The following is a 26710-nucleotide window of genomic DNA, read 5'->3' as shown; positions in this document are numbered from 1 at the left end:
TATAAAAAATGTCATGCAAAGCAGTTCCGCCATCGTCTGTCAAAATAAGATAACTTTAAATGACTTTTTTAAAGCCTTGTTTTTACTTCGAATCGAATGTAAATCGTACAAAAGAGTACACTCACGTGATTGAAAAAAATACATCAAATTTATTATTCGTATTTTTTCAGCCTTTGTTTATTTTTTTTATTCTTTTATTTTTTGTAGCTCTTCTTCAAAGTATTTTTTCGGTTGTATAGGATAATTGTTTCTATTTTATGGAATATATTTTCTTTTTCATTATTTGTTCTGTTTTTACAGTATTATCGTGTAAAGATGTTCAGAAAAACTGAAAAAATACAGTATTTAGAAAAAAACTATTTCAGAACAAAATAACAAAAATAACACAAATTGAACGAGAAAAAAAGTTCCCCAAATCATAAAAAAAAACTACAAAATATCGTCCATAAAAAGCCCCAAAATAAATGACACGTGACTTTCTTTCCCAAGTGAATGCAATACCATAAATTACATGTTGGTTGTACCTTTTTAAATTTTAACCGATAAAATGATGAGCTTTAAAAGTCGTATGGTGAAAAAGTCACCTATGATTTTAAAACGAACAATTAATTGTTCTTAGTCTGATTTGTGAATTTTTCAAAAAATGGCAGGAAAAAAAATAATAAAAATACTTCCTTAACATCACTTCCGGAAAAGGAATCCTCCTTTCACGTTGGCTTGACGTAAAACTTTGGTGCTAACCAGTTAGCTCATCTGACATTTGACAACTTGTCATAAATCAGTACTAATCGTGAAACTAATAATTAAACAAACAGGTGTTGTTGATCCTTGTTTCCCCAACCGTTTGTTTTTACCAGAGCACATATATTACATTAGAAAGAACTATCTCAGGCACACTCCAAAACAAAATTGTAAAAACAAAAAAAGTAGATAGATGAGTTAATTATGGACTTTGCCATATTGTGGAAGAGATCAAAATATTTTTGCCTGTCACTATACGACGGTAGCATAGATTGATGGTCATTTTCTGGACAAAATACTTTTTGGAAATTGGATTATTTACCGCTGCACACCTGATGATTTCTTTGGCACGTTGATTGTAAATCATTGTTCAGTTTTATTCAATTAGACCTCATTGATGGCAAATACACAAATTCCCAGTTTATTCACTGGATTGCATCATCGTTATCTCTTCACTATTATTGTCAAGGCGTGTTTTTATGAGCTGGTGTACCTTTGGACCTTTCTCTCTGATACATAAATCTTAAAAAGAATTTCAAGTGGTAACATAATACGAAATGTATTTGTCTTACCATCTCACACGTTGTTACTCAATTGTGAGGTTATGTTGCTTCTTTTAGTTTTGATGTTTGTAGGAAGACTGAAGGATGGCTTTGTGCGGGGCAGGAAATAACAATGTAACGCACACATAAGAACAGCCTTGATTCGTGCGTGCATGTGTTTTGTTTGCCATTCTCGGCTTGCTTTACGTGCCCGGAGAGTCGAGATCCTGCTCATTCGGGACTGAGTTCCTCTGGCGTGGTCTGTTGTTGTTAGGCGGACACCTGCACTGTTTGGTCGCACGCCAACTTCTTTTTTTTGCACCTCCTCTTTCATTTTCTCGTTCTCCTTCCCCTCCACTTCCTCCCCTTTCCCTGCGCTGACCTCATTCCTCCAGGCGTCGAGTGTCAAAGAAAGCCTTGAAGGGTTTTTCCACAATTTTACAGCTCTCTTGTTTCTCTTGTGTCATTGCTCAGGCTGTCATTGGGTGTCATGTAAGGGGTTTGTGTTCATTTGATGGTTCTAAATAACAACAGTAAGAAAATTTGGGGGAACTAAGGTGCCAAGAACACCATGTAGTGGCTTTGTTGACCAACACCTTATTATGAAGCCAGGTCAGGGTGTTGCTATGGTGATGGCAGACTGGCGTTCACTCCCGGTTGTTTTCAAAGTAGAGTTCGTCAGAGTTTTGGACCATTCTTCACCTCCCATTTTATTTTTAGAGCACTTTAAAATCAACCACAGTTGTATACAAAGTGCAGTACATCAAGTAAAAAAATCTGACACAAGCAAACAGTTTAAAACTATTACAAGCCACAAAATATTCCCTGCATTTTTTTCAAACGCTAATAGACATAGCAAATTTTGCATTGCAACGTTAAACAGTTTTGGGGTTGGCTGAATATTAAAGCCAAAATTCCAGGTGGCACTCTCACCCAATTTCTCGGCGCAGAATTTCGCCTGCTTTGTCTATTGTCAAGCTTTTTTGTGTGTTTGTGTGTGTGTATGTGTGTGTCCTACCTTAGTATAAAAAGACAAAACACCATACATCTTTTTTCCATGGCTGTCCAAAGCGTCAAGCGGAGTCATTTAGCCAAAGCGGAGTGACAGTCCAAGGTGAGCGGGTCACACTTTACTTCATCTTCACTTTAACACTTGTATAACATTTATGTCTAACTTTGTCCTTCCAATGAAATTTGAAGGCTGGTTTAGCATTTAAAAGACTTCAGAGGTGCCTTCATCACTGTTGACCTTGCCAGGAACATGAACACTGCAGTCACAATGAGGAATAGCTATTCGTGGCATACAAAACTATCCTTGCTGGTCCTCATGTTTTGCTTTTCCACATTGTGAATTTTGCCATGGCATCACCAGGAGATGAAAATGTATGCAGTCCATTTAATTCTTTTTCCATGATTTCCTATGGGGAAAATAACTGGAGGAAATATAAGAGTTTCTAAGCGTGGTCACCTTTTACTTTACGAAATGATGTCAAAAGAAGTAACTGGAAGCAATGCAGACTGGCCGAGCCGCTGGCTGCAACACAAGACACGAGCAGGGGACGAAAGGCACGACCCGTGTCCTGTGTTGCAGCCCCCGGCCCGGTCCAAAGGGGCACCTTCAGCTCAAGATGACGATGGATGATAACCTGCAAAGAAGAAGAAAAGTTGATCAAATCCATAAGCTTCATCTTTTGGCAGTTAATAACTGTCTTTTAAAGACCCCTGAAATGGCCAGATGAGGGCTGCTGCAAACCAAAACGGCAGCCTTCATGTGTTTTTTTTCAGGCATGGCTCCTTGAGACTTTTTTGTGGGTCTACTAATGACAGAAGTGCCGACCAGATTTCGTGGCGCTAAGTGAAACTGGCTTGGAGGAATTGTCTTCGAAAGGTCCTTGGAAAGGGCCCAAACGAGCCTGAAAATTACCCCTTCAAACCGAAAGGACACGCTTCCCTTTTACTTTCAGATATGGCTACTTTGGAATTTTTTGTCAATCTGCTCGTGGTAGATATGCTTGCCAAATGTTATGTAATTAAACCAAACAGGCCTCAGCGGCTTATTTATTTATTGAATTAATTAATCCGGAGCACGTGTTTATGAAAAATGGACTTTTATGCCGTGTCATCCCTTTTTGCTATGGGATGTGTAGATTTTGCATTACACAAGAGATCAAAAGTAGTAAATTATTCAAAATTGAAGAACTACAGCATCTTTGGTGTACAGAAATGTTCCATCAAAAAAATGTCAAAGTTGATTAGGATGACCGACTACGGATGCGATGTATCTCCGCCGTAAAACTCAACTAATGAGCTGCGTGAAAGGGTACTGACACCTCATTCACAATGGCAGCGAAGGCCAAAGCCTCTTTTTAGAAAACAAAAGCCGGCACAAGAAAGAAAAAACAAAACAAAACAATTCTGTAACCCAAATTGCCTCACAAAAAAGGCGAATAACAAACATGGAAATACCAAAAATGCATATGAGAAGCTGGCAAAGTGTTTGGTTGCAAAGCTTTGGACACAAAACAAACCTCGTCGGTGCCCAATAGTGCCCCCAACTGCCTGATCTGTGCCATTGCAACTCGCTAAAATGGGCCTAACCTCAATTGAGGACAACGCAGAATACATCAAAGGAGGTGAAGGACAAAGCAGGAGAAGAATTATAGCCAGCCAGAAGGACACATTCAGTTGAACTCCTTTGAGACTTGTGAAATGGAACGCCTTCCTTTTCTTCCATAAAAAGATTAAAACATTCCCTGCTGCTTGGTCTGCTTGCTTATTATAATTCCCATAGTGATCGAAGAGCGTGTGTGACTCTGCTGAATACGCCTCTTTGTTCTCTGGTGTTCTGGATGCTGTTGCTGTCATCCTCAAGCAAACACAAAGAGGGTAAAGTTAATAATTCGGTCCAGAGCATGCAGAGAAATCATTTTTAAGGAGGAGTGGCAACATTTTCAGGTTCGTCTTATTGAAAATGGAGTTTGTTAGCGGTGGAGGAGGCGGAAGCCACTTCAAAATTTTCTGAAAACAGAAAATTTGGGAGATAGGACTATCATGTGTAAATATACAAAAAAAAAAAGTCTTCATAAGTTATATCTGAAAAGACCCGAGAGGTCCGCCATTTTGGTTTGATGGGACCATTCTAGCCATATTGCCCATGTATCCTTCAAAAACAGGCTTCTCTGGGAGATTTTGTTTACTATCACATCGAATTGTGTATATTGGGCAAAAAACAACAACAACACAAAATTATTATGAACAATTTGGATTCACATAATAAACTGTGGGTAGAGCATGATGGCCATATTTGATGACTTTTTACTATAAGAAACTGTAAATTGTGCCCCAAATCCTATTTTACTTGAAAGCATTAAATTTGGTTGCCATGTGTATCATGAGTAGACCCACAAAAAAAGTCTCAAAGAAGCCATACCCGAAAATACATAGGAAGTCTGCCATTTTGTATTGAAGTGGCCATTTTATTTAAATTTGTCAATTTCCACAATTCCTTAAAAGACAGATTCTGGTTGGAAATTTGGCCCAAATGCTCACATACTTGGATCACTTATACTAGACAGGTGAACGACGTCGTAAAAATTGCAAAGAATTCAAGTTTTCTTATCCGAAGTGCATCCGGAACGGCGGTACGGTTTGATGACATTTTATGAAACATAAAACTCATTTTACAGATTGGATTTTACACAAATGCTTGCTTCGGTTCTGTAAGTGGGCAATTGTAAAACAGAGTACTAAAAACAGCAACAACGTTAAACAAACAAAAAAAAAGCGTCCATAACCAATGAGTAAAATGTATCCATGACCTTTCTTGTGAGTCATCAAGCCACACGGGGCGATCACACTCCCTGCAGGTGTGTCAGCATGAGCAAGCTAAATGTGTGAAGCCCTGCAGGAGCATGACGACATGCGTCTTCATCATCTCTGCTTGGGTCACTGCCATTGAAAAGGAAATAGCCAAAATCACCCTAAAATGGCTGCTTCAAATCAAAAAGGAAGACTTCCTGTGTCTATTTGAGCTTGGCTTCTGGAGCTTTTTTTTTTGTGGGTCTATTTCTGATAGATATGCCTACCAAATTTCATGCTGAGAGGTGAAATCACCTGAATTATTTTAGAAGTGAAGTTTTAGAGTTTCTTGTTTTAAAGATTCATAAAACTCATTTAGGGTGTAATGACACATTTTTTGTTGGTCTACTCATAACAGACATACCCACCAAATTTTACAGTATACTGATCCGTAAAACCAGTTTCAGAGACAAAATGTTTGAAAATTCCCTGGTGCTTGTCGAATTTCGATACGGAGTTGCTCTTGGCCTTATTGGTGCTGCTGCCAACGGGAGATGACACAATATATTTCTACCGCCATATTATGAGGTGGATGACATCATTAAAACCATCTCATTAAAGCATTCTTCCAATTCTACGCTATATTTCGCTGGAGGCGAGAGGCAATTTGTCCTCTGTGAAAATAATGAGTCAATTTAAGTCTTCAGGGGAAATCTGTTTATCAGTTGACTGCACACACTCACACACACACACTGAGGAAGCCTGACGGCGACTGATAACGGTGAGACTTACTTGGCAATAAATATGGAGAATATTTGACTGCCATCATGATCAGTTTGTGCTGCTCGGGTGATTTAATAAAACCACACACATTAGGTGCACTCACCTGCCACTGTATGTGATACTTGTATATCCAAAGGTTCAATGTTTGAAATAAAATGTGGCAGTTTACTGTATAATGTTTCACAAAGTCAGAAAGGTATTTCCGGTATTTGAGTGACCTACACAAGAGGGTAAAAAATTGTAGTAACAACCCCCGTTGTTTATACTCTCCAAAATAATAAAATATAGTTAAGAAATTGAATATCTCTATTGCAGTGTCACTCAAAATATTTGAATTTATGATAGAGCGCTTGCATTGCTGCGGTACCAAATAATGTGTTTAATGGCTGTCATAATCATCAACCACAATCACGACATTAGTTTTTTTTTTTTTTTTTTTAAAACAACGTACCTTTTGTCTGCACATGTTCTGGAACCGGTCCGGGTCCTCATGATGCCAGACAGTGTGGTATTGTCAAAGCTCCAGACCAAACTCGCTTCTCCAAACGAAGCTATAATGGTTTTACAACTGTTTTCCGTCGCAGTCGGTTAAGCTCAGAAGCGGTGCCTTTGCGCTCGAGTTGCTTATGATCGTGCTCACACATCGGCGGGGTTCAGCTTTCCCCTCCTCTCAAGTGCTGCCTCAAAATAGTCGATGACACATTTTTCCTCCCTGCAGTGATTCACTGGGAGTCCACGACGAGTTTGGATCCTGAGAGTGACACCTGGAGTTGTATTAGCGCAAGCTCAATTTAAAAAATATATATATTATTTTCTTCTTTTTTTTTCTTTAAAAAAATTATACATACATATATTTTTTTAAGAAAGAAAAAAAGACAAAATAGTGAATGAATATAATATAATATAATATAATATAATATAATATAATATAATATAATATAATATATATTATATTATATTATATTATATTATATTATATTATATTATATTATATTATATTATATTATATTATATTATATTATATTATATTATATTATATTATATTATATATAGATATATATCACCATCATTACCATTGGTTATGATGGTGGAAATATTTATATAGTGAATAAATTTGAGAACATGTCTATTTTTATCAGAAATTGGCGTTACCATTTGCTCCGGACTCCATTTCCCACAATTCATTGTACCATTTCTACATCATCGTCTTGCGACCATAAGTGTCACTCGGTTTCATGATCTAAATTTGCTGTTTCCTTGCGTGAATTGTTGGCGAGTACTACAGATCCCACTCGCTTGGTTTATAAACTTATATTTGTGAAGAAGCCCAAGACGGAAACATACCAAAGAAGTCTACGTGTGGGGGGAAATGAGCTCGAACGCCGAAGACTTGTCGAACATGTTTCTGCTAAACGCGTCTCTGCTGTTTCAAGACAGCTGTCCGGAGGAATCCCGTTTTTTACTGTAAGAAAACAGTAATTTGTCATTATTTAGCAAATTACTAACCTCAGCAACACTCGTTGCCATTACCTTTGGTTAGGATGGTGGAAATCGGACATTTAAAAGGCAAAATAAACCATATGTCTAACCTCATTGAAATTTTGGATAGGAGGCATCGTTGTGACATCAACATAGCAATTAAAACGCAACGTCAGTCTTACAGAAAATACGTTTTGACGCAACAATACTGTATTAGAAATGTCCGTTTTGATACATTGTCAGTGTGGTAAATTAAATCAAATTTAATATTCGGTAGTCAAAAGAAAATTGCTTTATTTGTATAATGTGTTGATGAGATCGTTTGACATTTGGGACTGTCCAATGTTTGTGATTAAAAAAAAAAAAATCACACCCACACATACTATTTTACTTAAGTAAATACATAAATAAATAAACGCACACTGATGGGAAATGTGCAGTGATGCTTGCAATCCCGGAAAAGTTGGCCGGTACGTGTCTGGGGGGACGTTCCAGCACCCTGTAGATAGCATCGCTATTGTTTATCGCCGCGACGAAACTTGCACTTAAAAGGAAATGCCTGGCAAGTATGTAAATAAGGAAGTGTTCGTTTATGACATGCAGACTCTCACTGCAGAGACGGCAGTAAAATAACATTCTTTCAGATCCTCGGCTGGGTTCAGCAGTCCTTTCATGGATATTACCTCCATCAAACTCCGTGTAATGGCTCAAGAGTTCATGCCTGAAAACACACAAGTTGGCAATTTTGTCCTTCAAGGACCACATTTTCTAACAGCTTTTGTATGATTGCTACCTCATAGAAGCAGTTGAGCCCCAGACAAATCTGAAATTTTGAGTTTTGTTTTAGCTCTTGTTGGGTGACTTGCCAATGCCATGACACGTGAAACGGTAATTACTCAACCTTTTGGAAATCAGTCCCCCAAAGCTAGTTTCTCTTCTAAACATGAAATTTGGGAGGCATGTCTATCATGACTAGACCCACAATGAAGCCTCGACTAAAAAGGCGCAAGTAGTCTGCAGTGTTTGTTCGAGGCAGCCATTTCAGACTCATTTAGGCCTTTTCCAGTTGTACTTTGTGGACCCCTGCAAGACATTTTATCTAATTGCTGACAAATTTGAACCTCCAATATTCGAGAGATGGACAATGCTTAATTATGAAAACTTTGAATTTACATCCTTGTGGGTGGGAGGACCATGACTCGCTATAGAACATAAAACGTTAAAAATGCATATGTTTGGAACAGTTGTTCTTAACCTTGTTAGATGTTCATATGCACATTCACCGAACCCTTCATTAGTGAAAAATTAAAAAGAATTTTTTTTAATAAATTCAAGACTTTAAAAAATTGTATCTATTAAAAACTGAAAAAAGTACACACAATTAATTGTATCGTAAAGTATAATTTTTAAAACAATTGTGCACAAAATGAACCCGCCAGTAATGGCCAAGCGGGCGTATCATAACTAATTGACATGTCATTCAATTTTTTTTAAATTTCAGGCATTAATCCAGGAGTTTATTAATTGGGAGTGGATTAGAGGCGGATTGAGTCTGATTTGAGAGATGAGCGATGGAAAATTAGTTGACGCTCTTCATCTGCCCTGATATCTTCCATGTAATGTTTCACCTTCAGGTTGGAGCACATCAACAAACGCCCCCGCCTGTGCCAGATTAAATCTGACCCCAAACAATCTCCAGGCCTCCCAAATGCACGTGCAGCCGCCCTCCCCCCCCCCAAAAAAAGATAAATCCCTTCATTGATTCAAGGCCGCAGCTAATTTTAGACAGACTTATCGTTGGCTCACTTCAATGAGAGCCCAAATACCAGGATGTCATTGGTGGCGCTCCAAAAGTGGAAGCTCATAGTAGGGATATATTTTTATGTTTTGGTGGCTCGCCATGTATTGTTTGTCGGAGTCCAAGTTGGCTTCTACTCTTTTTAGACGCTTGTATCCAAGTGTCGCCACCAAAACTGATGACAGTCTTTTGAGCTTGGAGCATAAGTGCTAATTTAGAGTCTAGCTAGCTATACTTAGCTATATATATTTTTTTCTAATAGAGAAATCTATCCTGAAGATGAATCTATAAGTAATTATTTACACAGTTGCATTTGTGTCACGTTATCGTCATGTGTCTAATATGTCTTTTTTTTCTCTCAATGTACTCCACAGTGACAAGCATTTTGCATCCCTTGGTAAGTCAAAAGCTCCCTCACGAAGATGACGGTAGTGTTGCAGTTTTCCTGCTACTAGCTAACATTACATCATGACGCATGGTTGTTTAGGAATGACTTTCTCGTCAGTTGTTACACTTTGGATTACTCTCATTTCCAGACGAAAAGAAACCACAATCCCCTGTAGCGCTGGACAAAATGTCGGTGTGCGAGTATTGCTTTCAGTGGCTGCGGCCCAACAACCATCGGGTGCGCCTGCGACCCAAAAGGCGTCCGTCCGCCAGGGTGCAGAGGATCCTGCGTCGGAGAGCCGAGGGTAAAGCGCTCGGCCTGTTGCAGAAACGCCTGCTGCAACGCTTCTGGAAGTCTTCTTCAGTACTGGTGAGGCAGGGGTTTCAACACTGGTGCTAATGTTGTCGTACAGTTGCGGCTCGTTACTTCCTGTATTGAACCGACTTGATTCGACCTCATCGCCATTCAATCGCTCATCATGTGATTTTTGGCATCTCGTCTTCCGGTCGGCCATTTTGCGCAAGGCTTTGGGGGACTAGAACGCTTTGCGGAGCAGCGATATATCCGGCCGACAAGGCGACAAGAGTCTTCATACGTGCATGTGTGTCCCAGAGTACAGAAATAAGCAAGTTGTGGAAAAACATAGCGGTGGTATTTCGATTGGTACTCGTCTGAAAAGATTATTTCACGGCGCTACCTCAGGAGGGCCAACGGCACGAAAGTGAAATGCCACAGCGGACGTGGTGCTGAAGTAATCTAATTATCCCAATGTGGGATTCCGTGTCGGCATTCGGGATAACATTCCACCTTTCAGAGTTCTATATGGAAGGCAGAGATTGATAAATGTGTGGTCGACTACATACGTGGCCAATGTTGCCGCAAAGCTCAGGCAGCCTTGTTCCTGTTCATCACGAGTTGAAATTGACGATCGCTATTGCTTCCTTGCTAAACGGGTTGTTTGCGTTTCAGTTTTCAGCCTGCAGATTTGTCACCAAAACAACAATTGTGACCGTTTACATCCTCGTTGTGCGCAGACTGCCTTAAAAGCCGTGACCTCACAACTCTGTTGTTAGTCAGCGCAGATAGGGAGTGCTTTCATCACGTGACTTCCAACGTAAACCGATACCCTCCTCCCCCGGCAATATTTTTAGCCACTTTCGACCGCTAGTCATGTAGTGCACGGTGAAAGTCCAACAATTAGGCCTCATCCACTCGTGCCGGACCGCGGGTTGTTTTCCTTCCACGTTAAATAACCCAGACACCGTGATTAGCGTCCACTCGTCTCCTCGTAAAAGCTGAGAGGTGTGCCGCCTCAAACAGCTTGGTGGAAGCTGCTGTGTCGCATTGGCGGAATTGCAAACCGCGCGTGTAACACTCCTACACAGCATGGTGCTCGGCTGCCACGAATGTGTGCGAAGTCGCTGGCGTCGTCAATCACTTTGACGCTGCGCAACATCCTCATTTGTCACGGGTCGCTTTTTGCAAGAACAGTGGCATGACTGCTCTGAGCTAAAGAAACTGAACTCCCATTTTTCACTAGGTTTGTGGATGTTTCTGTTCTTTAGTAATTAGCACTATTTCACCTAATGCGCCACGGACCCCAAAAAGCGGAGAAAACAAGGTTTTGTAAAAAAAAAAAAAAATCAACCCTTCAAGGAGAACAGCGACTATAATGCTAAAATGTGTTCGCTTTTATGTCATGAAAACAACAACAACATGACTTAAGAAAAGGCTTTTAACTCATTCAGTACCAGCTAATTCTGGACCAAGTCTGAAAAGACGTTTAACCCTTAGGTCCTTCGAAACAAAAAACCCCTAAGTTACGCGTTTTACAATTTTGGAAATGATGTATGTCGTGTTATACAAACATTCTTTTTTTTTTTTTTTTCAAACACTCAAAATGTTCAGAGGCATCTGTGCTATCCACACATATATAGTTTTTATTAGTTCTTTGGGATTTTTTATTCTTTTTTTTTTTTTTTGCAGAAGGAAAAAAAAATTTGTGTCTGGAGGTCCCAACCAAGCCCTACTAACAATCCCGACCGGACGTGTTCATGTAAAATGCATTGGTTTGAAGCCTCCTGCAAAAAGGCTAACTCATTTTCGATCCTCTGGCGCCACCTAAAAGTTACACAATTGGAATGACCTCAACCCAACAATGTGGCATGCATACGTCTGTCCAAGCGAAAACGAAGCGATTGACGTAAAAATCGTGTGAAATGCATGTTTACACATTAGGTTTACGATGCATTCAAAAATATGAATTATAATGGGTCTCTATGGTGCAAAACATGTAAATTGTGAAGATTACGGAATCAAAACCTTTTTTATTATTGCTGCAATGCCTGAGAATTATCAGCCGGTGACGTCATGAAATTTCGGCCATTTTAGAACCCCCCCCATACGTTTCAGCTCTCTCGTGTTTTTCCGAATGCCTTTGCCTTTGATTCAAAGACATAATTTTGCATTTATCGGAAACGGTGGACTACGAGGGTTAAAAACGTCTTTGGGAGGGAATGAGTTCACGACAAAATAATCATTTACAGATGTACAACCGAGAACCATACCATGAGTGTTGCTGACTCTCACCGCATGGCTCAAATTGAAAATCCCCCCCCCCCCCCAATGATGTTCTTTATTCACATTGTGATAGATTCTGTTTAATTCACTAATTAAGACATGCAGTCAAATGCTCAGCTCTGCTCAAAACATTCGCAGTGTGGACTAGTATGTCGTTTGTGAGGCGTGAATGTCCCTCCCACGATTGTGAGGGGCCGGTCAGGGTCCATATCAGTCAGCGCCTGTGATGTTATTCCTCCCGAGGTTGCTGGTCAGATTGTCTGATAATAGCTCGTTAGTCGAATCGAAAGCGAACGAGAGGCCGCGACTATAAATGGGAGAAGGAAATGTTTATTTTTCTCCCGGCAGTGCAGCAAAAAAAAAAAAAATGTGGTGATCTTAAGTGGTTGAAAAATACTTCCTGGAAGGGCCATTTGCTTCAACTCCCAGCAACGATTTAAGCCACCGCTGCTTGACCACCAGCCATTTTCTCATTTCCCTCGTATTCCGTAACAGGGTACCCACATTGCGTCAGCTGCTCAATTTGCCAGTATAGTATTCGTCTGAATTGTCGGGCTTTACAACTTGGCAAAAGCTCTGGCTTCACTCTGGGTAGAACAGGAGGAATGGAGTGCAAAACAACAGTGGGGAAGTCCTTAGTTTTTTTTTTTTTTTTTTTTTTTAAGATGAGTCAACTGTCCCCACGTGCGTATTTGTGTCTGCAAACTATTCCAGTCAAGCGGTTCCAGCTGGGTTAGTCATCATTGAAGAAAAAAAATATCCTGTAAGCACAACTAAATGAAGAATGAAGACATTCTGTGGACCAAGCAAAAGTTACGCCTCCTACACCGGTAATAAAAGTCAGCCGAGGAACTTGGCGACCCCCGACGGAAGATTAACCGTTGGCACCGGCAACGGGCCTCGGTCCGGCGGGGGGGGGGGGGGCGATTTATGGCACATCCTCCACGCATCCCTGTAACTGATCAGAATCAGAATCATCTTTATTGGCCAAGTATGTAGAACACACAAGGAATTTGTCTCCGGTATAACACGCTGCACTAGTATCATCGTAAACAACAAAATCATTGAACCATTTTAGAGTAACCACTAGTTTTGAAGTACCATTTTGTGGTGCAAGAAGAGTGACTATGTCAGTGACTGTTTAAGGAGTTAATGGCTAGAGGGAAGAAGCTGTTTAAGTGTCTACTGGATTTGGTGCGCATGGATCTGTAGCGTCTGCCTGAGGGGAGTGGCTGAAAAAGGTGGTGGGCAGGGTGCGAGGGATCCAGGAGGATTTTCCGTGCCCTTGTCTTGATCCTGACAACATGAGCCGCATTAATGGAATTATACTGCTTAGAGAGCTGCATGTGCCGGAGGGTCTTAGTATTTCTGTTGAAAATTAGTTCTTGCAAATCACTAGGGGTACTCATCCCAAGAGTTAAAAACATTCGGCCCCAAAAGTAGCTTGCTAAATACATCTTTCATTCAAACGCAAAGTCATTACAGTTGCTGTGAAATCGTATTTGCCCCTTTCCTGATTTCTGTATTCTTCGCATATTTATGCCATACAAAGGTTTCAGTTTATCCATCCAACTTTAATATCACACAGAGACCACCCATGGAAATACCAAAGTAACTGTGACGAACAGTTTTGGGAAAGTTGAGTTCAATTTCACAGGCAACACCCTACCACCACAACTGTCGAGTCAAGAAATCACAGAAATAGAATCCATCAGACAAAGTGAAGTAGACAACAAGATCTTTGGAAACAAACGCATCGTACCACGATCTGAAGGAATTAGAAAAAAAAAGTTCTTGAAATCGATCAGTCTGAAAAGGTTACAAAGTCATTTCCAAGACTTTAGAGCTTCATCAAACCAAATGCCAGAGCCTATTTCCACAAATGAATAAAACTGGGAACAGTGGCAAGCATTCTCAGAAGTGGTCGACCAGTTAAAATGACTCAAAAGTGCGACGACGACCCATGCAAAAGAACCTACAACAACATCCAAAGATCTTCAGACCTCTCTCAGTTCAGGTCAGTGTTCACGACTGTACCAGAAGAAAAACGCTGGCCAAAATTGCCATCCCTGGGAGGGTTCCCAGGCAAAAAGCACAAAGACGTCCTAATGATCCTGAAGATTTTTGGAAAAACATCCCGTGGACTGTAGCCCAGTGGTTAGCACGTCGGCTTCACAGTGCAGAGGTACCGGGTTCGATTCCAGCTCCGGCCTCCCTGTGTGGAGTTTGCATGTTCTCCCTGGGCTTGCGTGGGTTTTCTCCGGGTGCTCCGGTTTCCTCCCACATTCCAAAAACATGCATGGCAGGCTGATTGGACGCTCTAAATTGTCCCTAGGTGTGAGTGTGGGTGTGGATGGTTGTTCGTCTCTGTGTGCCCTGCGATTGGCTGGCAACCGATTCAGGGTGTCCCCTGCCTACTGCCCGAAGACGGCTGGGATAGGCTCCAGCACCCCCCGCGACCCTAGTGAGGATCAAGCAGTTCAGAAAATGGATGGATGGATGGATCCCGTGGACTGATAAGTCAAAAAATGGAACTTTATGGAAGATGTGCGGCTCGTTACGTCTGGGGTAAAATGGCACAGCATTTGATAAAAAGAACATGATGTCAACAGTGAAGCAGGGTGGTGGCAGTGTGATGCTCTGCGGCTGCTTTGCTACCTCAGGCCTAGGACAATTTGCTGTGATTAAAAAAAAAAGGGTTCGGAGTAGCCAAGTCAAAGTGTGGACTTGAATCTAATTGAGATCCTGTAGTGTGACCTTAAACGGGCAGTTCGTGCTTGAAAACCCCTTCAATATGTCCGAGTTGAGGCAATTCTGCGAAGTAGAGTGGGCCAAAATTCCTCCACAGCAATATGAAAGACTGTGGGGCAATTACTTTTTCACTTAGGGACTGATAGGTTTGGATTTTTTTTTTGTGTGTGTCTAAATGAATTAAATTGTCATTTATAAACTGCATTTTGTATTTCCTTGCGTAGTCTCTGTGTGATATTAAAATTGGTTTGATGAACTGAAATCTTTGTGTGATAAATATACAAAGAACACTGAAATTAGGAAGGGGCCCAAAAAAAATTCACAGCACTTTTAGATTCTTCATTCTTTGTTCATCTGTCAGACGGAAAGACAAAAGCAAAAATCTCTTTCGATGCCTGACCGTCATTGGATTCTTTCGCCTTGGCCAGAATGGGGGAAAAAAACAAAACAAAATGGTCCTGTTGTTTAAATGGCCGCAAACACAAATACGGCTGTCACTCATTTTGTCATCAAACCATCTTTTCGTCATTCACGTGCTGACATGCGGGCAGACAAACATAAATGTTTGTTTAACTTTGGTGGCGCTGCCGTTCTAGTTTTTATTTTTAAACCTACGCCGTGCAGTCAGTGTGAGGTCAAAATCCTCAGTCTAAGCATGAACCAATCACAATCGTCACGTGCGCATGCGATCCGTGTCGAGGGATTTGGAGGAAAATTAAAACGCATACACGTGAGAAGTGGATCCGTACTTGGACGATATTATCCGGAGGAAGTGGGTCACTTTGTCAACATGTAAAATCTTTGAACGTTTGCTTTGGTCATAAGAAGCGAAATATTTCGAAATGTAGAAGCCGCAAAGCTGTTTCACACACGGGTGTCCGGTTTCAGTGTGATGGAGTCGAACTAAGTCGCGGCACAAAAGGTAAAAGTCCAGTGCAGTTGGTGAATTAAAAATTGCTCCGACACTGACATGTCTGTAGCGAGAGATGAGAATAAATTGTCGTGGGAACTACAGCCAGTTTGCTGCTGTCACTTTATTAACTCATACTCTCCCCAAGACGTATTTAGACGTCTTTTCAGACGCCGTTTTCACACGACTTTCAGACCCTTTTCAAGTTCAGTCAATTTAAAACAAGGAGCTGGGATTAAATGTGCCGCGTCTGAAAAGACATCTAAATACGTCTTTGGGAGTGAATGAGTTAAAAAAAGAAAAAAAGATTCCGGCTTTATCTGTTTCATGAGATTTTGTCTGATTGCTACCAAATTTGACTTACGAATTGGTTTCGCCGTCGTGTGTGAGCGGAGTATGGCAAAAAATTTTGAAGACTTACGCTTGACCAAATATCTTGTGTGTCTGATCAGGGTCTCACCCTGAAGACCTTCATAGTTGGCCACTACCTTCATAAAACGTGGCGGTGAAAGACCGAAAGCTCTGATAGGCTCACAGGCCATAAGTTGCCCACCCCAGCTTCAAAGCCAATCTTGCCTTTGAACGATTGTGGTTATCAGTTTACTCGTTTTTGTATCAAAATGCTTTGAAGTGATCAATGTGGTTTCCAAGAACACATTGTACCTTTTTGAAGACGTGTTCACACGTTACTGGATGAGATTCAGCAGTGAGCAGTGTTCTCTGCACAGTGCTGGGAATGCCACCAATAAATCCTCCCCTATGACAGAGTGCTGGCCAGTCATTCCTACAGTCAGCCACACCCCCTTTACCCCTCCTACTCTGTGGAAAGATGGGCGGGCCGGTTGGCCAGACGCCTATAAAGCTGGACGTGCACTCGCCAGCGTAGTAAACACTTTGGAGCAACCCAACGGTGTCACCAGTCGCGAAAATGGCTACCTTCGTGTCGGTGAGTTCCCCCCGCCCCCCCACCCCGCAAATCTCGTCAGCTTTTGGCTTGTGTTCTGAAGGTGGTCCGGGGTGACCCCTTTGATTGTGGAAGTCGCTCTGTCTTGACGGCGTATGCAGAGGATGGTAACGTTAGCAATTTTTGCTTAAGGCAAAAGGGAATGTGGGAGGAAACTGGGGTACCCGGAAAAAACCCACATAGGCACGGAGAGAACATGCAAAACCCACATAGGAAGGAGACAACCGGAATCGAACCCTGCACCACTGCACTGTGAGGCGGACGCGCGAACCACTCCTTCACCGTATCCCCGTTGTCGACATGTTCACCCAATTTCCTGTCAATCGTTGGAACTTGTGCGCGAGGTAAATTTTTTTGATTTGTTTTTATATGTATATGTTTAGATGGCCACCTGCCACACCTGCAGCAAGACATCCAGGCATAAGGGAATGAACCGTGAGATTTTGTCTACCTTCCCCACCCCGGGCAGCGCAGGCAAGCTCAAAACCCCTTCGTCAGCCAACAGATCCATGCCTGGGAAGACCCCCGGCACGGGCAAGACACCCCATCGCACCCCCAGGTGAGTTTACTCCGACCGAACTAAGATCGTGACTCGACGTGATGCTCTCCTCTTAACTTCTCTACTCATTCGCTAGGTCGTCCAACTCCTCCGGCACACCCAGCTCAATATCTTCCTCCTCGTCTACCCCTTCGGGCACCAAGACCCCCTCCAAGGGCAAGAACTGGGTGGTCCAACGTCTGAGCAAAATCCTGATGCGTGAGGATAAGTCAGTCAGCAAGAAAGGCAGCTTGAAAGACTTCCTCTTCTCACTCTGAGTCGCCTCTTCTTTTTCTACTACTTTTGTTAACAAAAATGTTTACACAGAAGGAAGGGAAGCCACTTTTGGTTCCTTAGTTGTTACAGCGCCCTCTGCGGATGGGATGTTGCAACAGTGGCGCCAAGAACCTCGCTGAGCATAAATGCGGTTTAGTTCAGAGGTTTTGGTGTGAAAATTCAGCGAATGAGCATAATCTGCTTCACTGTCATAAATGGGAAATTTGAGGGATTGTTTGGTATTGATCACCGTTACGGCAATGTCATTTGGTGTGGTTGGATATGCTGGATATCAATATTCAAACGTCCTTTTGTAACACATTTACAAACATTGTCACCATTGATTTTGTCCTTTTGTTGTTTGATAAGCTGATATACCGGTAGTCTCTTTCGTTGTTACTTTTTTTTTTGTTTGTTTTTTAAAGAGAAGGCATTTTATATAGTACTACTGTACCTTGGTGTTTGTTGGCTGAATATATGTTCATTTTGCGTTTGCTTTTTTGTACTTGTAAAAAACATGTTTTTGTAAGACTCATGTATGAGTGCTTCACCCCCAACCCATGTGCTGTCCGATTACAATCCAAATTAATTTTCTTTTGTTGCAGTTAGTTTATGCGTTTTATAGACATGCACAGGTGCTCGTCAAAAATTTGAATATCATGAAAAGTTTATTTATTTCAGTTGGACTATGCATAAAGTGAAACTTGTGTCATGCATGCATTCATTCATTCCACACAGGCTAAAATATTTCAACTGCTATTTCATTTTAATTTAGATGATTGTATCTGAAAACTAACATAAAAAAACAAATTCACAATCTCAGAAATTAGAAATGAGAATTTTGATTAATAAATAGAAAATCTTAACAGACTTCTGTAGAATATGCTTTTTTCCCCTACTGCCTTACTCACCCACTTACCTCGACAATGTGTAATGCTTTCATACTGCACGTTTGTTTGTATGTCACTTCTATATTAAATAAAACCAAGTGTAACTGATGCTTTGTAGTATCCTATTCAATACAATGTAACCATTGTTTCAATTTATTTGAAGGTAGTGTATGTTTTGATTTTGTTTATATAGTCAAACCTCGGTTTTTGAACATCTCGGTTCTCGACCAATTCGGTTTTCAACCAAAAAATTCGAGTTTTTTATGCCTCGTATGACGAAATATTTTCTGTTCTCGAAAAACTGAGCGCACTTTAATGAATCATTTGACTCCTCTCGCCTTCCTTACAGAGGTGACGCTTCCTTGGGTAGACACGAAGCGTAGCTTCATCGTGTTGCTTTCCATTGTGGGTAGACGTGTTCAATAAATATTTGTATTTTAAAAAGAGCGTGGTTTCGGTTTTCGAACAACCTTCTGGAACGGATTATGGACGAAAACCGAGATTTGACTGTACTTATAAAAAGTACGGTTTGACGCCAAGTAGTCTTCCTTAGTGCAGTTCCGCCCGCCACCAGCTGGGGGAGATAAACTTTCACGAAGCAGCTAGCTTGCACGCACCGGAAGTCGAGGAAAACGACGTAGCTTAGCCATCGTTACCCTCTTAAGTGTTTCGTCCAAAGTATATTTAAACGCATTCATACAATATTATTTTCTGTTGAACGACATTTGCCACAAAATGTCGAGTAGAAAGAGGCCGAGGGAGAAAGAAGAGCGACGCGAGCACAAACGACACAAATCGACGTCCAAGGAGGACGACGAGAAGCTTAAAAGCCAGATGAAGAGACTCAACCAGCAAGTACAAAACCTCAAACACATCGAAACATTGTGAGTGCTAAAAATTATTTCTTAAAATATATTCACGCTCATAACTAGGGCTGGTCATCACGGCCTGAAAATGAAGTCTCCGAATCAAAATAACTTTTTCTTTGCGTTTATTGTAATGTTTGAAAGTGCTCTATGGTTTTTTTTGCCACCGAGCGTATGTTGACGTGAATTGCACGAACATGTTGTCGAGAGACTGGGAATCGACGCCTTACTTGCCAAATTTGACGGGAATGATACCGTGATGGAGTTGGATGCGTTGTGCGCTGGTAATGAATTTTAACACAGGCGGAAGATGCGATTGGTGCATTTGAAAAGAGCAAAGCAAAAGGGAATACAGTATCGCTGATAAACCTGCTTGCGTAAAGATGGTTATCCAGAAAAAAACTTTTACGTGACAAAACTTGTGAAAATGGACAGAGGGGTTTAGCTTTGCACGTACAATGCATGACTCACAGCAAATAATCGATTCCCGGTAGCCTACGCATCACGCCTGAATAATCAACCAGACGACCTATCGACATCACGGTTTATTAAAAAAATAATTAAAATGAATCACCATTCACGGCAGGTTAATAATAGAGAGCTTCCGGTCACGGCAAAGTAACCACTGCCTTTCTATTCCCCCCCCCCCCCTTCTGCTTTATTTCTTCGTTTACCATTTTCCCCCCCAAATTGTCTCTCCGTGCATCAACTTCCACAGACTCTGTTTGCAACCATGTTGTTAGTCTAAGTACTGCATGTCAGCATGGTTTTGAGCTGCCAAAGCAGCTGAATCATTAAAAATGTACTGACAAATGAACTGGGTTTAATCAATGCCATTGTTTATTCATACAGCCATTCTTATAGTATAAACTATATTGTATTTGGAAAGTAATTAAGCAGTTAATCTCCTTTTTCTACAGCTATGAAAAACCTCCACCAGGATACATTAAGGTAATGTCTTATTTGGCCAAGTCTTCAGAAGAAACGTCACATTAGCGGTCATTAAAATGACTGGTCCTACACACTCAGCTTTGATTGACAGGAGCACATGGAGAAACCCGAGGACTGCATTCCAGCTGAACCCGGAAATGAGGATGCGCGCAGCTTCCTGGCCAATGCGCCCACCAGGGGCCTGTGGATGCCGCTGGGCAAGGAGGTCAAGGTGATGCAGTGTAAGTGTAGAGGATTCGTGTCATAGAAGTCCCCAAATATCGCACAACTAGACCCCCGAGTGTCTGTATTGACTACGCTTTTTGTATTAAGGGCTTCATATTACAGAAATTGACTTTGTAGTGTTGGTACACAAGTGGTTACAGAAATGGGGCCTGGGAACGCCTTGGGATCCTCCGGGGAGAGCTGGAAGAAGTAGCTAGAGAGAGGGAAGTCTGGGCTTCCCTGATAAAGCTGCTGCCCCCTTGTCCCGGCCCCGGATAAGCGGCAGAAGATGGATGGATGTTTGAATGCGTTTGGTCAATTCACGTCCCTAGTTATACAAGGGTGTGTGCACTTGTGCAAGCCCATAAAACTGCTGCGAGGTAATAACACATTTGCCTGTTGCGACGTGGCGGTTGCTCCAAAAAAAAAAAAAAAAAGAAAACATACAGCTGGGATTTTCATTGTTCTCCAACTGTCACGACAAAGTGCACCAAATGTTGTCGGTGACTCATTTTCTCTCGCACGCGCTCATCAGAGAGCCGCAAACGTTCTTCGCCTTCCTAAATTGGAGGGAGGTGGCCTGAAAACGGAGGTCAGCTGAAATGCATATTCACTATTTTTGGGCTTATCAGGATCAGAATCATCCTTATTGGCCAAGTATGTAGGACACACAAGGAATTTGTCTCCGGTATAACACGCTGCATTAGTATCATCATAAACAAGGACATGACAAATGAGTATGGAAAAAATAAGTATGGAAGGACATTTCGTAATGTAAGGTCCCCTGCCAATAGCACAGGCCTGTTCCATTAAAAAACAAAACAACAATAAAACAGAAAAATCGAACGAGATGGCATTGATCTCCAATGAAGAAGACAACATCAATTAATTGCTATGTTTGTAAGTTAAGAATATTTGGATTCTGCGTCACTAACGATGGTTTTGGAGTTATTTTACTTGAGTTTTTCGGACTCTTGCAGGCTGGAGGTGCAAACGGTACGGCCATCGCACAGGGGATCGTGAGTGTCCGTTTTTCATCAAAGGCAACCAGAAATTGGAGCAGTTTCGCGTAGTGAGTGTCTGCGCGCGCACACACACACACACACACACACACACACACACACGCACGTGTTTGGCTGCTCGATCCAATATAGCACATAATGGGACAATGGAATACTCAGCCCCTGCTGTGATTACCATAAATGCAACTGCGTCCTTTTTTTTTTTCCTTTCCCTCCAACCGGGAAAATGCTGAGTGACAGAAAAAAGGGGTGGGGGAGGGGAAATATAGAACAAAATGGTGGTAAATGCCTTAAGAGACCCTTTCCCGACTTCTATCTCTTGTCTCTCGGGCGTCCATTTTGACAGCTTCCTGTTTTTCTGGCAGGCCCACGAAGACCCCATGTACGACCTGATTCGGGAAAATGAAAGGAATGAGAAAGAAAGCAGGTAAATGGGCGTAAATATAAAAAGTATTATTGTGTGGTTTTGTGTGGCCGCAGCAGGATACCGGTGTGAGTTTGCATCCATTACAGAAAGGTCATTAAAAGGCCAGCTTTTGAAGCCTCTTGTGCGTTCGCCACATTCAACATCTGACATCTTCCCCAAGGAGATAAGAGTCAAAGCTCCGCCTCCCAAGTCTCCTTTTGAACCAGTCATTATCCTCATGAAAAAAAAATCTAAAGAATTCGCCGTCCTCTGGTATAGACATAATTGCATTTCCATAGTTGCAACAAGCTCGCTAAATAGCTTTGTTTATAACTTGGAAATGAATGTTCCCCTTGGGCGGTCTGCTGATGTGGCCGGTTGAGGGTGCCTCATTGTCCGCCCTGAGTGCATGCACGTGACAGAGATGGTAAAGAGCGAGTTGGTTGTAAAACCCCTGACGTGACAGCTAGTCTATACAGAGGGGCTTCGTGCTGGTGTTGCCGCTTTAGAGCGCCCCGTTGTCGTTATGTGGGGAAGCCCCACGCCATACTGGTGGGACTTATCCAGGCAGTGGAAACTCACATGGGTATCTTTTTGTGGCTCAAGCAAGTGGAGACATCAGGAAGAAGCTCAACAAATTAGCATTCTTTATTTTTTTTATACTTGACAATTTTTTTTTTTAAATTTCATCCAAATCTGCTCTCTTTGGTGTACCAAGTTTAACCCTTTCAGGGACAGCGGTTACTACAGTGGACAGCTTGTCATGTTATCAGGTTACGGAGTGCATGAAAGGGTTGAAATACATTTTGATTTGGTTTGGTTTTTTTACTTTACCGACACGTATAATTATTCAAATTAAGCTCATCAAGCTCACATGCTAGCCCAAACCAACACCCTAGCAAAAAGAAGACATTATTTTCTATGTTGACTGACATTTATTTTCTGGCTGGGAGTTTGATACCAACACTCTCCAGTATTGTTGTTTCAGTAGAAACTGTTTGGTGGAACGCATTTTGCCATCTCTTTTATTTTGCAAGATAAGCAAGCCGTCACGAGGTCACGTTGACACTCGCACATCCCGAGCCGGCCAATAAAACGCAAGAAATCCCATCTGTGATTTGTGCGCACCTTCCACAGAGTGGTCAGAAGGCGTCTCTTGCTCATAAGTTAACACATGTTGAAAGATCAAGTGGCGTCTGCGTTGAGAACACAGCTGCCGCTCGGATAAAGGAAGCGCCGCGGATGTTCCCGCCAACTTGTGTCTGATTGCCTGACCTCGTCTCCTCATCCAGGATCCAGCAGCTGCAGCAGCTTCTCCAGGACACCACGTCATCCTCCTCGTCCTCCGACTCTGACGGCGGGAAGAAGAGGAAGAAAAAGAAGGAGAAGAAGAAAAAGAAGAAGAAGAAGCGGAAGAAGCATAAGCATGCGTCGTCGTCCTCCGAGTCCGATTGATGCGCGGCCGCGCGGGGTGAAGTTAAGAAACGGTACCTTCAGACGTCTTCCTCCTTTTCAATAGCAGAGTGGGCAAGTTTCCTTTTCGTTGTTGCTCAGGTGTCGTTTATTTATTTTATTTTTTATTTTTTTTTATATCCACTCTCCATGGTTTAGATGGGAAGAGGAATGCAATACGGCTGATTATAAAGGAAAAATATGCTAGCCATGTAATAGAAGTAAAACGAGAGTCAGACAGGTTGATGTGCGTGAAGGTCGAGATAGAAGGTGTGATGATGAATGTAGTCCGTGGGCTTCCCCCACAGGTGGTCTGTGATTTAGAAGAAAAGGAAAAGTTCTGGAATGAGATGGATAGAGTGACGGCGAGCATTCCCAGCGGAGAGAGAGAGAGAGAGTAGTGATTGGAGCAGACTTAAATGCTCATGGAGGGGAAGGGAACAGTGGTGATGAGGAAGTGATGGGCAAGTTTGGCCTTCGAGATAGGAACTTGGAAGGACAGGGAATGGTAGATTGGGAGAGTACTGCAGCAGTGATCAGGGAGACAGGCAAGAAGGTGCGAGGTGTGGCTTCAGGACAGAGAAAAGGTGGACAAAGAGGCCCGGTGGTGGAATGTTGAGGTTCAGGAAAGTGCACAGAGGAAGAAATTAGACAGGGGGCAGAGTGACAGATGCTGAGATTCTCCTTAGGAGTGACAAGGATGGACAGGATCAGAAATGAGGTCATCAGAGGGACAACTCGGACGGGAAAGTTTGGAGAAAAAGTTTAAAGAGGCCAGATTGAGATGGTTTGGACATGTACAGAGGAGGGACAGTGGATACTTTGGTAGGAGAATGTTAGCGATGGAGCTACCAGGTAAGGGGACAGAGAGGAAGGCCAAAGAGGAGATTCATGGATGCCGTGAGGGGAAGACGTGCAGGTATTTGGAGTCAGAGTAGAGGATGCAAAGATGGAAATGAATGACTCGCTGTGGCAAACCCTGAAAAGGGACAAGCCGAAAGGAGAAGAAGGAATATATCCACTCTCCCTTCTGGTTTGTGTGAAAACGCCCTTGAGTGCAGAACGCGCAACGGAAACCGCGGACCGTCGCGCTCGCGAGTAAACCCTCAGGACGTGACTGCGCAGCAAACTTTAGATGGTTTGAGGTTAGGGGGGGGTTGTTTGCTCTGGAAAAAAAAAAAAAATCCACTCGGCGGGTGAGAAATGTACGCCAATGTTTCTCGTGTTCTGAGAAGAAAGACAACTTGTTTTTCCACCGTGCTTGAACTCCCAACTCCAAAAGAAATGATGAAGAACTGGCTGTGGCTTGCGCTTCCATCAGTCTGGAATGTTGAGATCACCCCCCCCCCCACCCACCCCCCATCTGTTGATCATCTCGCTCTCACTTGGTTAGGGCAGATGGTCGCGTAGAAGTCTCGTTTTCTCTCAGAGCTTTCTGCCTCGATCGCAAATAGACGAAAACAAATAATTTGAATCGACTTCAAATCCGCCGGTTGCTCCGCAACAACCAATCTGGCCTTGCGATTTTTCTCCAGATCGAACGCGTCGCTTGCCGCCATCTTTTTGTCTGATCGACTTTCTGCAGTTGCCAGACGCACAATTCTGTCATGACAAGTTTTGAAGCGTTGCCTCAGATTGAGATCCTTGTCAAGGATTTGCCTTACCTTTGAAGACTTAAATTCGTCGCTAAGTGTAACACAAATTCAACAAAAATAAAATCAAGACAAATGAGATCATCTTCAGTGGTCAGTCGCCATTTTCTCCATTTGGAGTCCCGTCCGTAGCAAATGTCAACATTGCCGTCTTTCAATCCAACGCCAAGGAACCGAAAGCCAAAGACCAGACAGACTCGTTATTATATCTTCACAACTTGAAGGTTTCCCCTTGTTTCGGTCTTCTTCAGTCAGTCCGGTTTTAGAGACAGCAATCTCCCAAGGGTTCTTCCCGCGTGGAACAACGGATGTCACCTCGGCAGCGGCAAGTGTCCGAATCCGAGGGAAAGGTTTCCATGCACTGGAACTAATAAAGCTGGCGTCTTGTTCCCCTTTTTTTTTTTTTTTTGCAGCTGTGTAGGCCCGTAGAGACTCGCTGCCTTTGACATCCCGCTGCGCAGCTTTAAATTCAAATGCGGCCCCGGATAGAAGGATTACTGTTGCGGGCGCTCGCTTCTAGTCAGAAAACATAGCCGCCATTTAGAAGCGCAAACGCATCTGAAGGGAGAAGCGTTTTGACTTTGATGAGTTTCAAATGCTACCAAGCTGCCTGAAGCGCAACTTGAACGCCTTTTGAAGTCTTAAAGCTTCCCGCTGGAAAACCTCATCAACGTAATCCAGTCTTTCTGTGCGATGCTTTTTAAATGTCGGTTTACCAAACTACACAGATGCAATAAAACTACTTGTTACCACCACCTGCTTGATCTGGCGGGGCACTGCCCCTCTTAAGAATCATGTGTTGCCGAAAGCGCCACCTGTTGGATCTGCGGGGGAACTGCACCTCTTGCCCCTTTACAGAATCTGTAAAAACAGTCAATCTCTCACTGAATTAATTAAAGATGCGTCATTTACCAAAAGGGATCCAACTGAATCATTAACTGTAACATGAGAATTGCAGAGGAGAAGCCACCGAGCGTTCAATGACGATGAATTATTAAAAACGTGGCTCCCGGCCCACCCGCGGCGGTTAAAGGTTTTCTTTGGCGTTGCCACTCACTTCATTTGCCGTGTCATCACACTCGGCAGAGATCTTCAATCAATTCAAAAATGTTTTTCATGGATGCACATCGGAGAGGTTACCAAAAATGTAATATGTAAATGTATGGTTTTTTTTTAATGTATGTAAAACTTCCCTCAGTATGACTTGTACACTACCAACACTACAGTAATAAACATGGATAAAAATAGAAAACATTTTTTCATTTGATGTAAACTTTTTGTCATGATTCCATCTTTTGTGTGTTTGAGGTTTTCCTGAATTTGGGAATTTGGTCATATGACTTTAACATGGCTCCGATTTTTGCTTCATAACTACTTATTTATTATTATGGTAGGGAGTAACAAATCAACCACAACTATAGCTTTAAAATAATTGGTACCGATCTTCAACTTGCTATCACGTGACACGCAATAAAAGGTGACTATTTGAATAATGTGTGTGATAATAATGTAATAATGTAAATTATTCAGATGTATCCGGCTGGATTTTAATCATGACTCGCATATAGCTAACTCTAAATGATCGAAATGTTTAAATATTCGAATAAGTGTGTCGTATAATTTTAAAATTCGTTGAGAATTGATGCACGGAAGTAAAAACAAAAAAATCCCATTTTGTTGAGAACAATGTAACGCAATCGAAGCCGAAATGTTTGGAAT

The 26710-nt window shown here is 42.1% G+C and overlaps 2 protein-coding genes across 4 annotated transcripts; both read left to right on the top strand.

Annotated features, from left to right (window-relative positions):
• The first annotated feature begins 7056 nt into the window (after positions 1 to 7056).
• On the top strand, positions 7057 to 18545 carry c7h18orf21 (chromosome 7 C18orf21 homolog). Its single transcript, XM_052070672.1, has 5 exons — positions 7057 to 7328; positions 9516 to 9538; positions 9678 to 9898; positions 17118 to 17293; positions 17370 to 18545. The coding sequence occupies exons 1-5, from the start codon at positions 7234 to 7236 to the stop codon at positions 17548 to 17550; spliced, it is 696 nt and encodes a 231-aa protein (XP_051926632.1). The 5' UTR covers positions 7057 to 7233; the 3' UTR covers positions 17551 to 18545.
• Positions 18546 to 19030: 485 nt separating this feature from the next.
• rp9 (RP9 pre-mRNA splicing factor) lies at positions 19031 to 25077 on the top strand. 3 transcript variants are annotated; one of them, XM_052070681.1, is made up of 7 exons: positions 19032 to 19322; positions 20225 to 20255; positions 20347 to 20476; positions 21440 to 21531; positions 21847 to 21908; positions 23180 to 23374; positions 24875 to 25077. In XM_052070681.1, exons 1-6 carry the CDS (start codon positions 19174 to 19176, stop codon positions 23340 to 23342), a joined length of 627 nt encoding a protein of 208 aa, XP_051926641.1. In that variant the 5' UTR covers positions 19032 to 19173; the 3' UTR covers positions 23343 to 23374; positions 24875 to 25077. The 3 variants fall into 3 exon arrangements, with proteins under 3 accessions (XP_051926642.1, XP_051926641.1, XP_051926640.1); XM_052070682.1 differs by lacking the exon at positions 23180 to 23374 and having other exon boundaries at positions 19031 to 19322; XM_052070680.1 differs by having other exon boundaries at positions 19033 to 19322; positions 23180 to 25077.
• The last annotated feature ends 1633 nt before the right edge of the window (positions 25078 to 26710 follow it).

This window comes from Hippocampus zosterae, chromosome 7 (genome assembly GCF_025434085.1).
Source record: "Hippocampus zosterae strain Florida chromosome 7, ASM2543408v3, whole genome shotgun sequence".
Lineage (NCBI taxonomy): Eukaryota > Metazoa > Chordata > Actinopteri > Syngnathiformes > Syngnathidae > Hippocampus > Hippocampus zosterae.
This window is presented reverse-complemented; position numbering and strand designations above follow the sequence as displayed.

Bases quoted from the DNA above. Each gene is read 5' to 3' on its own strand.
- c7h18orf21 (XM_052070672.1), top strand. From the start codon at position 7,234: ATGAGCTCGAACGCCGAAGACTTGTCGAACATGTTTCTGCTAAACGCG. The intron at 7,329-9,515 runs GTAAGAAAACAG...TGTACTCCACAG, and splicing joins GAGGAATCCCGTTTTTTACT to TGACAAGCATTTTGCATCCC. The intron at 17,294-17,369 runs GTGAGTTTACTC...CTCATTCGCTAG, and splicing joins ACACCCCATCGCACCCCCAG to GTCGTCCAACTCCTCCGGCA.
- rp9 (XM_052070681.1), top strand. From the start codon at position 19,174: ATGTCGAGTAGAAAGAGGCCGAGGGAGAAAGAAGAGCGACGCGAGCAC. The intron at 19,323-20,224 runs GTGAGTGCTAAA...CTTTTTCTACAG, and splicing joins CTCAAACACATCGAAACATT to CTATGAAAAACCTCCACCAG. The intron at 20,477-21,439 runs GTAAGTGTAGAG...GGACTCTTGCAG, and splicing joins GGAGGTCAAGGTGATGCAGT to GCTGGAGGTGCAAACGGTAC.